General features: G+C 39.0%; 1 protein-coding gene across 6 annotated transcripts in view; it reads right to left on the reverse strand.

Annotated features, from left to right (window-relative positions):
- Positions 1-1,216: 1,216 nt before the first annotated feature.
- The window catches only part of LOC116057600 (sporulation-specific protein 15), a 30,658-nt gene continuing 17,403 nt past the window's right edge, over positions 1,217-14,471 (reverse strand). For 4 of the 6 annotated variants that reach the window (XM_031310141.2, XM_036002701.1, XM_036002700.1 and 1 more), the window contains 10 exons: positions 13,949-14,053; positions 12,521-12,634; positions 12,184-12,324; positions 11,168-11,387; positions 9,508-11,006; positions 5,112-5,240; positions 4,166-4,265; positions 3,841-3,977; positions 2,330-2,415; positions 1,217-1,789 (listed from right to left, as the gene is read on the reverse strand). In XM_031310141.2, the coding sequence (XP_031166001.2) occupies positions 1,612-1,789; positions 2,330-2,415; positions 3,841-3,977; positions 4,166-4,265; positions 5,112-5,240; positions 9,508-11,006; positions 11,168-11,387; positions 12,184-12,324; positions 12,521-12,634; positions 13,949-14,053 (2,709 nt within the window). In that variant the 3' untranslated portion in view covers positions 1,217-1,611. The remainder of the gene's footprint in view (positions 1,790-2,329; positions 2,416-3,840; positions 3,978-4,165; positions 4,266-5,111; positions 5,241-9,507; positions 11,007-11,167; positions 11,388-12,183; positions 12,325-12,520; positions 12,635-13,948; positions 14,054-14,471) is intronic. The other 2 variants (XM_036002702.1, XM_036002703.1) reach the window with 2 other exon arrangements.

Consider the following 14,471-nt stretch of genomic DNA (forward strand, 5'->3'; position numbering starts at 1 on the left):
CAATTACAATACCATCAGTTAAGGAAAAGCCATACATTAAAAATGAGGTTTAAGAAGATATGAATGACAAAAGGACTGCAATGCATGTACCTGTTTGTTAATATTTTAGCCAGAGTTTAGCCTAAATTTTCTTGTCTTCGATGGCTGAAGAGCTGGCTTTTGTCTACCACTGGGTTTTTTCTATCTGAATACATCAGTTTGCAGTATAACTGTCCTACTCACAAGACAGACATGAACTACAGTACATGTGTAGCAGTCAAACTAATAACAAGCTAGGCATCTGTGGTCAGCTGGTTCATGCTAACAGGGCCATATGTTCTTTCCTCCATCATCCTTGCAAGGAACATAAAGTTAACGAGAGGCTTGTTATAATGTGTTAATTCAATTTGCTAATTGATTTTTGTTAATTAGGGTTGGTGGAGTGGGTGCTAATTGTTATCTCTTATGTTAATAGATGACAGATTCTGACCAGTTGTGTCCCAAGTTGTAATTTCCTTAACAGCAGCAGCAGCAACAGTAACCACAACATGGTGCCAACCAATGGTGCCTCCACAATTAAAGCTCCTCTGAGACATGCAACCCTGATTGGCCATGACGCTAATTAATGTTAATTAACATGTTAACAGTTACAGGCCTTTTAAACTGACAGCAGTGCTTGGCCTTTACGGTTTATTTATCTCGCTGTTTGCTGTGAAATGCATGACATACTGTGAACACACGATTCCATAAACCAAATGTAATGCAAACCGTTTTGTTGTTTCAATACATTTGCCTATAAAGGACAGCCAACTGTTTGTGGGGTTTGCTGTGCCAAGTTATGTTGCTCTGGTCAGTGATGCAGTAGTCTTGCATAGCCAAATCCATCTCCACAGGGCGGTGTCAGCAATGGAGTAAGGTTAGGATAGGTAAAAAAAAACGCTTTGGCTGTATTTCTTTAACCAATCACAACCGTCCTGGGCGGCGAGAGGGAAGGATAAAACTTAAAGCTTTATCCCAGCATGTACAACCATTGAGCCAGACTAGTGAGGCAGTAGAAAGCTGGCTGAACTGTACTTGTTGATTAAAATGTTCTTGTGCAGAGAAGAACATATCAGGGTTAGACCAAATCAGAATCAGAAAAGGATTCACTGCGAGTGCAAGTGATAACATAGTATTGTCTACATCTATTATTTGGAAACAACTGATACAACTGAAAACAGCACAAATCACAAGTAAATCCAAATGTAAGCCAAATGTTTTATTCTTGTTTATATGCCAATGCATACGTTTCAACACTGCTTTATACACACACAACTGTGTTCAAATAAAATCTTCAAGAATCTTAATATAGCAAGATTAATGTATAAACCTCCTGTGGAATAATTAATCCTCTTTTCCTGCTTACCTACAAATATACCATGTCAAAACAACAAATGAACAGAGCAGTTTTCCATTAAAAAAACTGAAGAAATGTTTTCATAACAGTAATGTGAACAGGCAGTGATTTAAGCCAACAACTAGACATCTTTGCACAATTTTCCACAGGTAAGGCTCTGCTTAACTTACCAAATAAGTGCTACAGAAGACTTTAGATACAGTAGCATCCCTCAACAGAACAGTACGTTTTGTGGTTCAGTTTTCCGTTTTTCGTCTTTTGGGCAGACGGAGCCTCTCTGTGTTGAGGAACTGTTCGATTTTGGAGATATGGGCTCTGAACGATGACTGTTGGTCTTCCCTCTCCTGGGAGCAAGAGGGTTCCCAATCTGACTCTGAACCAGGACCTACAGCTGAGGTAGGAGCTCTGCTACACCTGGTGTAAGGAGAAACAACAGCAATTATACTAGAGAGATACACACTTGACATAAAGCATTATGAAATCACTTTCACTCATTGTTAAATAATTTGTAACTTATTTTTGTTGAAATATATTTTGTAACCACTACCTTTTGGGCTGACAATACCAATAAACTCTGCTTTGCATAAATACTGTTTTGAGAAATTCTACAAAATCTATATCATCCTAGGTTCATTTTGTGTTTAATTTCATCACTTTAGTGAATGATGAATTATCACAGAAGCTACCTAGCCAGTCAAGGACATTGTCATTCAGTTAAATAGCTGTGTATTCACAGCAACACAATGAAAACACATCACTAGGGTGATTGTGAATGATCTGCTACCTCTGTTGTAGTTCGAACATCAGTTCAATGTCTTTCTGACTATGTGTGAAGTTATGTTTTTAGCTTTAAGGAAGGTTTCCCCTCAAAATTAAAAATAAAAACTTCAAAGTACAACATATATTCTGGTTCAAAGGTTGGGGGTCCTCTTTGTGTATGGTAAATGGACCTACCCTGGGGTCGTTGGCCATGACAGTCTGCTGACTGTGATGGATGTGGAGACTGGAAAAGAAGTAATTGACACAGAAGCTCTGCTTTCCTATGTAAAAATGACACCAAAAAGTACAAATAGTAGAGCTCAAACATTTACTGTGAATTTCAATTTAGCCTTTAAAGAAAATGCCGTGAAATGATTCATTCTTTTTCAAACTTCAGTGCCTCTTGAGGAAGCCAACATTTTTGAGTAAAAGGAACTTTAACCGATAAACAAAGACAATAACCAGTGGCAATTGATATGTAACAGTATCCAGCCCAGAGAAAGTAGCCAGGCCCAGACTGAACTCTGTGTGACGTTCCCAGTGTTCAGAGTCTGCAGAAAATAAAGGCTTTGGCCCTCACTACAATTTGTTAAACTATCAGACCAGTTTTTTCTCATACCCTAGGCATGTTGCACTCTATCTCCCTCAATTGCCAGCACCTGGATCTTATAAAACACAGAGTGACAGTTTGCGGTGATAGTGACAAAAGAGAGAATGAGAGTGTGTGAGAGTGAAAAAAATGAAACAGCAAGCAAGAGGATGGAGAAAGTGAGTGAGAGATGGATGATGAAGTGAGAGAGGAAGAGAGAGAGTGAGGAGATGGATAAAGACTGAGTAAGTGAGAGAGAAGAGGTACCCAAGCGTCATTAGGTAGATTTTCTTCCACAGGTCATTCATTCTCTGTCTGTCTGGCTGTCTGTCTGTCTACAGGACATCTATGAGTTCAGCATACATCAGCTACGTCCTTTCACTCAACACCTGACTTAAGATTTGTCAAAGTTTTATACGTCCTAAATCTCTGTCAAATATTCTGTACATTTGGTTAAATGTGTTAGCCTCAGCTAATATTTGCTTGCTCTTACATTCTAAGTTTTCTGGACCACAAAAATGTTGAAAAAGCATTATACTGTCTAGTTCTTGTGAGCACATGTCAGGTTGATATGACAGACCTTTTCATTAAGCTCTAGCACAAATTTCCCCTGGGGTCCACTCAGACACAGTTTATAAAATGATAAAGCTTAGAATCTGTGGAACAGAAATGACCTGGTAATGTCAGAAAATATTGTATAGGGGTCATTGTAACTTCCTCTGAGGCAGCTCATATGTTTCTATGTGAACATCATACTGTGGCCATTTCCTGCTGTTCAGCATCAAGTTGTAATGCAGAACAATGTTGTGGCTTTCCTGTGATGAAATATACTTGGACATAGGCTTCAACAGTTAAAATAAAATTTTCTCCATAGCTGCAAGTTGAGATCATACAGTGAGTCATTAATACATCTATCATCATATGAGATATAGGGACATGTAAATCAGAAGTGTTGTTTTACTTGTTGCCTGTAATATTGGGGCCAGTTTCAAGCTGAGGTCCTTTCCATGCAAGTTGGTGGTTTATAGTGTGTGGAGCTTAGTAAACTTTGAGTATCATTTTGTGAAAAAGTCGCAAAAGAGCAGCTTCTAACTTCATAACAGGTTCTGTAACTGACCATGTCTGCTGTTGCTGTCTCTCTGAAGGTCTCTCCCAGAGCCTTCCACTCTCCCTGCTGTCTCCTTGTGGAAGCTGCAGTTCCACAGACACTGGAGGCATTCAACAGATCCGACGCCCTACTAATCACCAAGGGGACTAGGAAGAATGAGGTGAGATGGCAGAAACAGCAAGAGGGTAAGAATGAATAATTATTAGCGACGGTATGAAATACAGATGTACACCGAGTTCACTATGTAAGAGGTCAGCAGTGGAGCAGTACTACTGTGTTCCACAATGACATAATGCCCTTTTAATGGAATGGATCATAAAAATGCAACAATCACCTTTGTTGTGCTTGCTCTTTAGAAACATGGGTATTGTGCTGGCAGGATGTCTGAGGACTCCATCAGAACCACTTTTATTTTGCTGAGACATAGGGGATCCCTGAAAAAACAGAAAGGTTTTATAGAGACAAAACAAGCATCATAAAAATACTGATCACATACTGTATCCATTAATAATAACATTCATGAATTGTTTTGTGCTTAAACACATTTACCATGATACCTGTAGACACAGGTTTAGAATCCAACATGAGCAATTAGATGATCAGATGGGTTTTACCTCAATTATTTAAACCATTTATTTAAAAATGAAAACCTCAATTGAAATTGGTGATTAAAACTGCAATGTAAAAGTATTAAAGGTCAATAATGTTTACATCTGACATTTTGCATGATATTCAACTGTCAAAGGAAAAATAATCAGATTAACTTGTGGCTACTCAATTCCTGAACTTTCAATAGTTCAGTATGGATGTGTCAGTCACAGTGCATTCCAATAGCTTTTTTTCAGTTTTGTTTTTCAAAACAATCGTAATGGAATCCAACACGACACCACAGCCTCCAAACTGACCATAGCAATACCTCAATCAATAAATAAATACAATCTTTGTTGTTAGACTACCTTATTTCACTTCTAGATGTATAAAATTGTCAAGCAGATGCTTCTCATAGGCGTAGTAGGCAGATGTGACTTACATCTGCTTAGGACCTAGTGAATGTTTACATCAATCTTCATGTGAAAGAAAAATAAATCAATGTTCAGTAGGTCACCAGGTACCATTATTAATTCATTTTAACCAGAAAAAACATGTATGGTTGTCAGAACAGCCCTGAAATAGCTTTATCTCTGTATGAATGACTCATCTATTTGTGGTAACATTACTAACTCCTGTGTGTTTTGGTTACACATAGGCCACTATGCATGTGTTTGTGTCTGTGTCTGTACCTCCAATTCATATATATGCTGAGCCTGAACTTTGGCCTGTGAGGACAGTTCAGTGTATCCCTGATGGAGCTCTTTCACTGCTTGAAGGTCCTGCTGCTCACTCTTGATGCAATCCAGAAACATTGACTTCTGTTTAATACAAACCAACAAAGACAAATTTAAAAAGACCTTAATGTTCCTTTCAGATGTTTCAGTATGACAAACACCAATTATTTACTAACATGGTTCTCTTTTTTGACAGTACAATCTAACCTGGCAAATTCTTTTGTAGAATAAAAATGGCACTATCATACTGCCTTCTGTCGCACTACAATTTTTCTTCTACCTCTTTGTCCCATATGTTCTTGGAAGCAGCGTAGTTCTCCATCAGTTGGGCCACCTTGTCTTCCAAGGATGTTTACATCTGACATTTTGCGTGATACTTTAGTGTTCATTTAACCTTTATTTTTGCTTAAGAATATAATTGTAGTTTGCTCTTTATACTTTATAATAAAGCTGTGATAAGCTGCATCACTAAATGTCTGCAGTTAGTGAGTAAAATGTTACCATGACCAATACAATTTCACCTTTAAGGCTCTCTTGAAGGCCACTAAATGGTAAGGGCCATGTTGTATTGTTTACAGTTGTATTTTATTCCCATTGCAAAAGTAACTTTTGTTAGGCCATTTAAAATATGTAATATACATTAGAATTCAGGTAACTGGTCATATTGTACAATGTGATGCGTTTTGCCCTATTAAGACTTGTGCTCCACTAGGCTGTTCTGCTATTGGACAATTTTGGGTTGGTTTCTTTAAGTTGAGTTAGTGTATGTTAAGCTACAGAGCAGGATGTGTAGCAACAATTTTTCTTGTCTTTTTGGTTATAAGAATGTCAATTTCAGCACAGGGTCAGTGTTTTGATAATCCAGCATTGCATATGGATACTTTTTTTTTTTTAAAGATTTATTTTTTATTTTTGATCATATCGGTGGAATAAACCGTTTTTTCACTCTCTACAAGCCTCGTCATCATTGGATAGCCTTGCATGTTAATGTTTGACAGAGGGGTCTACATGAGTCAGAAGTCTTTACATCCTGCAAGAAGTGGCGAGGAAGGTTTTTAACATGCTGCCACTACAGTAGTCATAGGTGTGATTGGGAAAGGACAAAACAGTAGGAAAATATACGCCGCACCCATGACGCTGCGACAGCACCCCCCCACCGCTCACACACAGTTTGCACTGTATTTCATGAAATGTATATACATTTCATGAAATACAGTGCAAACAGTGTACATTGAATGTCAACCTATCATTTTAGGAAGGCTATATAACGTTTTTTTTGTTTTTTTTCGTTATATACCGTTTTCGTTACTTTGTGGTCAGTTAGATGGCTTAGAGTTACTGAATGCATCTGCCAGACTGTTAACCCGCATACTCAGCACACGTTCTTTATGAGATGTGTAATAGTACCGTTGATGGGTGATTTAGCAAATACAAGCACTTTAGGTTGTAGGTTTTTAGGCAAAATGAAAACTCTTTAAACTGATTTTTATCTATCTGAATGTTTTCTTCACTCTGTCTGGAAACAACTAACAGTGGCTAAGACCATACTATTTGAGAATATACAGATTTTTGTTGATTTCTCCAAATACCTGAGGAAAAATGTCATTAGCACCACATATTAACTGTTTTAGTTGAAAAGGAAGGTACAGAAATTGTGGCCATGTGTGTATACATAAAATTTCACGTTTTTATGAAATCATATGTTTTACTACATGTAGTTTTTTTTTGTTAACTATTTGTCTTAGTCATTGTCATGTTTAACCCTTGTGTTGTCTTGCCTTGTCCTTCTGGGTCAAAATTGAAAATTCACTTTTTTTGCGCTTTTTTCTGGCATGTTTGTCGCTTTTTGCAACAAACATGCTTTGCGACAAACAAGCTTTCAAAGTTATCTTTATTCATGGTCAATAAACCGATTTTATATGACATTATACCTAATTTTTTAGGTAAAAAAGCAGAAATTATGAATTATTTTGACAAGTGGATCACAGACTGGTGTATGTTAAAGTTTAGTCAGGATACTGTTTTAAAAAATGAAATAAAAAATTTCAAATGCTATAAAATTGAATGAATGAATTCAATTTGTGTACAGATGGTGAAATAATATAAGCAGTACCTTATATAACAGATTTTTAAACATTTAATGTAAGTAACAGGCAAACAATGCTTACTACTTTTTAAAGAGCACACGTTTATGACAAATGTACACATACTGTCTGTCTGTTTATGCCGTTTGTATGCTGTTACTGTCATTCTCTACAGTATGTTGTTCTTTGTTGTCACTGTCTGTTCGATTGTCCGTGTTTACACTTAGAAAGTTCTCAATGCTTCGGTTAACATTTAGGGACCCTCATTATGCTACCGTTGAAGTTTGGTGATATTTTGAGCCTTTTTAGTGGTATAAATAGCGATTTGTTTTTACGTTCCCTGTGCCCCGAATACTAGCGTTGTAAGCTAATCGGCGGTCCGCGCTAGCGTCTTTCAAGCTAAAAACTCATTCGATTAGCATGAAAACATGTCCCAGAGAGCGACAGAGTGGGTACACATCTGTTAATAACCCCTAGGTTTGTTTTGCGCCGGAATTGTCCTTTAAATCTTTTTTATGGCTGTCTGTGATTATACTTCAGGGTTTTTCCTTGCTCAGAATTGGTCTTTGGGGGTACATAAAGCAGGGGGGTCCGGGAGTCCTCCCCCAGGAAATTTTGAGGGTAAAAGACTTCAATTCCTGCATTTTGATACATTTTTAGGCACCAATTTATGGTAAAAATGTCTATATTTATTGCAAGGAAATCACAAAATTCTGGTGGCAGGTAACAAATTCAAAATACAAAATATAATGGAGTATTATTATATTCAGTAGTCCAGTAAGGGGGCTTTCACATCTGGGACATGGGCCAGATACGACAACACTTGACCCCAAAGTCCAGTTGTTTAATTAGCATGAACAGGGCTTTATGGTAACTCTTTTTCCCCAAGGAGCATCTTTTGCTCCCAAGTTGAAAAATGTAGGATTGACTTAGGCTACTTAATCAGTGATGTTGAAGATAGCCTACAGTGTAATGGACTACCACAGTTCATGCATACATGTGAACTGTGGATTAATTGCAGAGTTTAACATTCATAGTGTAAAACTAAACACTACATGAATGGGGCACAGCAGAAAGACGGAGCAGAACGAGGCTGCTTGTTCAGGGTTTTCATGTGTACTCCTATTATATAGGCCTACACTTCGCATCAGGCGTTAAAACCAACTGTACCGAATTAGACTACTATTTAACGCAATAACGAGACATTTTTAACCGGTAATGAAACTGTCTCAATTTAATACTGATGCCGTCAGACGGCCGCGCGGACAGACCGCAGTCGGAGTTCCGGCAGAGCTCTGTGTCAGCAGCCGGTCCCCCAGAGCAGCATAATCACCGGGAGGGTCCGGTACAGCCTGAACCCTGCAAACGGAGATCCCGTTTGAAGGTGACGTGCTTGATTTTGACTGAACGTCCCAATTTAAATAACCTCTGATTGGGTCGGTCAGCCCATCTCGGGACCAGGCCGGCCGTTGCCTACTGGCCAAATGCTTAATATTACACAACAATACATTTGACCGGCCCACGTTTAAAAAAAGGTCCAGCCCCTCTGGCATTTGCCAGAAATGCCAGATGGCCAATCCGCCCCTGCCACCGATCACTTGGTAGCGTTGGTCAGCTGTCAGTTTACGCCAGCTAGCTTCTGTTAGCTTCCACCGACTGACGGCTCGCCCAGCACATCTGTCCGCTGTAGAGCTCTTTTAGCCATGTTTCCCAGCTCAACGCTAAGTTAGTGTGGGCCACTACCTCTCTGCACTGCCGAAAATGGTGCTCCTAAAATATTCCTCACTGCAACTTCTCAACGTCATCTGCGACGTCGCTTCGTAGCGTCGTCAGCTTGCATTGCCAACATAAAATAAAAATATTGTCCCGTTGTCGGCTTCAGCTAAGAAGATAGTTCGCCCCCACACGTCCAAAATTCTTATTCAGATAACCTTCTGCAACGATTGCAGGCTCTTTGGTGGAGCTCTGCTTTGAATGAAGTTACATTGTGACAAAATAATGGACTACTTGCGGAGTGATATGAAGACATGAATCAGAGACACAAAAAACGTTGACAGCAGGTACCGGTCATTATGTTTACCAATACCCGACCCGTGCCTTGCGCCCCCCACAAAAAAAAGCGGATTTGCATGATTTACGAGAGCCTCATTTTCAGGTCGGAAAAGCCGGATTTCCAGAAGAATCACACCCCTGAGTAATGCTAGCATTTTTTAATTGTAATACCTGAACAAACTGATGTATGATGGAGACATAGTTCTGTGACTTACTGTTTTTCTCTGAGCACTGCCCAAGTCAAATGCTGACCTGTAAGTCTTATTGCTGGGCAGAGACAACTCAATAGTATCATCAAGCAGCAATTCTTTTGCTGGAGACTGCTCATAGCATTTTTTGCTGCCAGTCTCTGGTGATGCATTACTCTCGTGACTTGGATGGACAGACAGCTTCAAAACTGTCTCACTTTTAGTCGTCTTTGCATGTCCTGCGTCTTCTATTTCGTCATTTTCCATGTGTTCCTGATAGCTGCCAGTCTCCACCCAAGATTCAAGGTTCACAGTATCCATCGTGATATCAGCACAGGCATCCTTCAAATTAGATTTTTCCATAAGTTCCTGGGCAGTCTCCCAGGCATCATTTTCACATGTGTCTACATTTGACTGACTTTCCTTCTTCTTATATGCACTTGAATACCCATTATCATCATTATCAGTTACCTGACTTTGAGGTAATGCTTGTGATTCAACCATTGTTGTCACTAAAACACATTCTTCATTATCACACATTTTATCCGTTTGCTTCATGTCGCTCGTAATGTCAGACGGATTATTAAGTTGTGTTTGCGTTGTAGTTGTCTTGAACTCTTGGACACTGACAATACCATCCGACGGAGCAGCTAATGGTGCACTATTGGTCTGTGAGCTACAAATACTTGACTGATTCAGAGGTCCAGAAGGTTCAGTGAGTATATTGGCTGCTGATTTGTTGGATGGTTTCTCTTCCTTAGTCTTCTCAGAAACTTGATGAACTGGACTTGGCAGCTGAGAAACTGACTTAGCAAAGGTTTGGTCCTCATCATGAAAGAGGGATTGCACCTCTTGAATGACAAAGTTTGGCCCAAGATTGCCACTTTGGTGCTCATCAGAGCAAAAGGTATGTACTTCTCTCCTAATCTCATATTCTTTGTTCACATGGCTGGAGTCAACATCCTTCTCACTGATTTTCTGAAAGAGACTTTGTGAGCAGTCTGAGGGTTCACAGGCAGCCAGTAGTGGCTCAGTGTCCATGAAGTCAATGATCTGCTGCGCGTTGCTCTTCTTGGTAGTCGTATCAGTAGTCGTCTGGGACGGTATCTGGGTTTCTGCTGTGTGTAGCCCTGTATTTCCTCTCTCCTCCGCTCCACATGTCCCTTCCCCTTCTGCTCTATTTTTTTTTTCCGTTTCAGGCTGTTTGGGGTCCCCTGCATCCTCTGTTGACCCCTGGCTACAGTCTTGTCTGTCTGCTCTATCTGTTGTTTGGGCCATGAGCGTTCCTCTCTTTACTCCAGCACTCCCTCCTTCCTTCACATCTTCTCCTTTGACTTCTTCTCTATTCCACTGCTGCTCCTCAATTCTTTCCCCCTCTTCTCCGTTGTTTTTTACTTGTTTCACATCATCTTTCCATCCCTGTTCTTTCTCACTCATTTCTCCATTCCCTTCGTCACTCTTTTCTTTGCTTAGTAAGTCTACTGATCCATCGATAGACCTGTAACCAGGACTTGATACAGTTGATTCTGTTGAAAAAAAAAACTTTTTGAACAGATGGTTAAATTGTACTGTTCATAAAAATGCCATATCTTACTAAATAAAAGTATATAATGCAAACACGTGACTGTCTTGTAGTTTGTCAGTAAATTGCTTGTGTGTCTTGTATGTTTTTATTTAGCTGGCTGACCTCCAGTTGCTCTAGTGGCAACTAGCTTAGTCACAGCTCCGGTGTCCTCCAGACAGTCTGGGTTTTTGGTCTGACTGGAGGCCAAGGGCTGCAGACTGCCAAAGCCCGGCAGCTCAGAGCTGGAGATGGGTTCATTAAGAGTTTCCTCTTCTCTGATTTCCTCCACTAAATTGGGGAAGACCTTTGTAGAAACACTGAGGCTCTGACCGCCATCTCTCATCTGTGTAGAGAAAAATAGAAAGTCACATGTTTAGGATGCACAATTGCTTTTATTACACCTTTTTACCACAACACCACCAGCTGTGGCACAGTACATGGATGGTGAATAGCACTGAGCTGAGCAGATGACCACACATGTTGGACATCAGTATGTTTAGCTACAATTGCACACACATTTGTTACAGTATATGACACATATATAAGAGCACAGTTTACTAACAAACCTCTCATTTTAGGTTTTCCTAACCAGTCCTATATTCAACTGTCAAAGAAAAAATAATGTAGTCAAATTAACTTGTGGCTACTCAATCCCTGAATTTTCAATAGTTCATTATGGATGTGTCAGTGCATTCCAATAGCTTTTTTCAGTTTTGTTTTTCAAAACAAGTGTAATGGAATCCAACACGACACCACAGCCTCCAAACTGACCATAGCAATACCTCAATCAATAAATAAATACAATCTTTGTTGTTAGACTACCTTATTTCACTTCTAGACGTATAAAATTGTCAAGCAGATGCTTCTCATAGGCGTAGTAGGCAGATGTGACTTACATCTGCTTAGGACCTAGTGAATGTTTACATCTATCTTCATGTGAAAGAAAAATAAATCAATGTTCAGTAGGTCACCAGGTACCATTATTAATTCATTTTAACCAGAAAAAACATGTATGGTTGTCAGAACAGCCCTGAAATAGCTTTATCTCTGTATGAATGACTCATCTATTTGTGGTAACATTACTAACTCCTGTGTGTTTTGGTTACACATAGCCACTATGCATGTGTTTGTGTCTGTACCTCCAATTCATATATATGCTGAGCCTGAACTTTGGCCTGTGAGGACAATTCAGTGTGTCCCTGATGGAGCTCATTGTAAGCCTCTTTCACTGCTTGAAGGTCCTGCTGCTCACTCTTGATGCAATCCAGAAACACTGACTTCTGTTTAATACAAACCAACAAAGACAAATTTAAAAAGACCTTAATGTTCTTTTCAGATGTTTCAGTATGACAAACACCAATTAATTACTAACATGGTTCTCTTTTTTGACAGTACAATCTAACCTGGCAAATTCTTTTGTAGACTAAAAATGGCACTACCATACTGCCTTCTGTCGCACTACAATATTTCTTCTACCTCTTTGTCCCATATGTTCTTGGAAGCAGCGTAGTTCTCCATCAGTTGGGCCACCTTGTCTTCCATTGCCTTGCTTTTCTCTCGCATCACCCTGTGATGCTCCTGCTTAAGGGCCTGCAGTAAAATTAATCACCCATAGGATTTTTAATGCAATACTACATTTTTATGTTTTTTTTTAACATGAACAGAAGGTCTTAAACAGGACAGGGAGAGAGAGAGGACTTCTTGCTAATACAAATCAGTTGGCTTGTGTCATTTTAATAATGATTTTAATACATTAATGAATAGGTGAATTAAAATTGAGAAGGGGGTACAGAGAGAAGAAAAGAGAATAATAAACTGTAAAGCCATAAATGGAGAATAAACACACTAACTATCATTCAGTTGCGGAGGAGACCATATTTACTAATGTATATGTTGTGATATATAACACCATATTCATCACTTTTATGAGAAGAAACTATGGCAGTTATTTATTTCTGTCCCTGTGTAAATTCACTCCATAATCATTTAAATAGACCCTAAACAATTCCTGATCCGTGTGGGCCCAATAGGTGTTGCAGGGTTTTACCTGAAGAAAAACACCACTTTCTCAATCAATCAAATTTAGTTTGGCATACATTTGCTTACATCAGTTAAAGCATAACACTGATGGATATGTGCACTCAAAAAATAAAAAAAGAAGGGGTAAATCAAGAAGAACAAAAGTGACACCAGAGTTTAGCATATTTTTCCAAGACACTGTTTCTACATTACATCTCAGAAATGTGATAGCAATTGTTCTTCTGAGTTGACAATTCACCTGTTTTATTCCAATTCACTTAAAAATATTGATTTGCCCTTAAATTATAACCTACTAAGAATGAAACGATTTCCAGTATAAATCTGCATGATTACACAATGTGATGTTTGTCAGGTTTATCTGTCCTAAAAGATAAAAGTATGTCCACAGATGACCCAGAAGGAGGAATTTCATTCTGTTTTCTGTTAAACATGACAGTCTATGAGATTATTTCCTTCCCCATTCTGCATGATTATCTTTATTAGTTCAACAAAAGTACAGCCAATTGTGGCTACTTGTCATGCATTTCTGCAACACGTTACAGTTTTGCTACATATTGTTTCATAAAATAAATTCCATGATTTAACAGTCCACGACTTTTTATGATTTTGTAAGAGTTCCACTAAGTTGCTTTTTCAGCTCAAAAAATTAAATAAGACAATTAAAAGTGAATTTAAATTATTTCTAAACAAACGCATCAAAAAAATATATGGCGGGGGCATAACAACATTGTATAAATCTAGGCCAAGACGGCAAGAAAAAAGTATTGAAAAAAAAAAGGCAATTTAGTATGTAGTAGAATGAGAGTAAATCTGTGCTGATGTACAGTTATGTTCATAAACCAGCAGAGGATCAAAGTGTCTGACCTGGTACTGTTCTCTTTGTGTCTGGAGCTCCAGCTCTACTCTGCTTACTGTCTGTGTCTGACTCAACAACAGCTGCTGGGTATGCTGCAGAGACCTCATCACTTCCTATACAAATACACATAGACACAATATAGGTATCCACAATGAAGTCATTAGATGACCGTTCAAGCTTGATTTTAGCTTATTTGCCCCTTGAAATCAGCCTTGAAACCCAAACCCCCCACTTATGTGTCCTAGCAGCCTTGCATGACTGCAATAACATTACTAAACAACAAATTATCATCTGACATTAGCAATGTGCTTTTCAACGCTGTGACAATGAAGAATTAAGTTGTTAAATTTTACTCATTTAGCAGCTGGCTAGTTAGCTAGCTAGCTTACTAATTCCACCATGCTTTGATGCTACACTGGTTACAGAACAGCGAGCTGGTGGCCAGCGGCAGCACTGGTTGGGACGGTCCCTCCGCGGCTACAAGACTACTTTGTCAGGAGGAGAGCAGCGCTACCTTCCGCGTTCTCCTCC

This window comes from Sander lucioperca, chromosome 7, assembly GCF_008315115.2.
Source record: "Sander lucioperca isolate FBNREF2018 chromosome 7, SLUC_FBN_1.2, whole genome shotgun sequence".
Taxonomy (NCBI): domain Eukaryota; kingdom Metazoa; phylum Chordata; class Actinopteri; order Perciformes; family Percidae; genus Sander; species Sander lucioperca.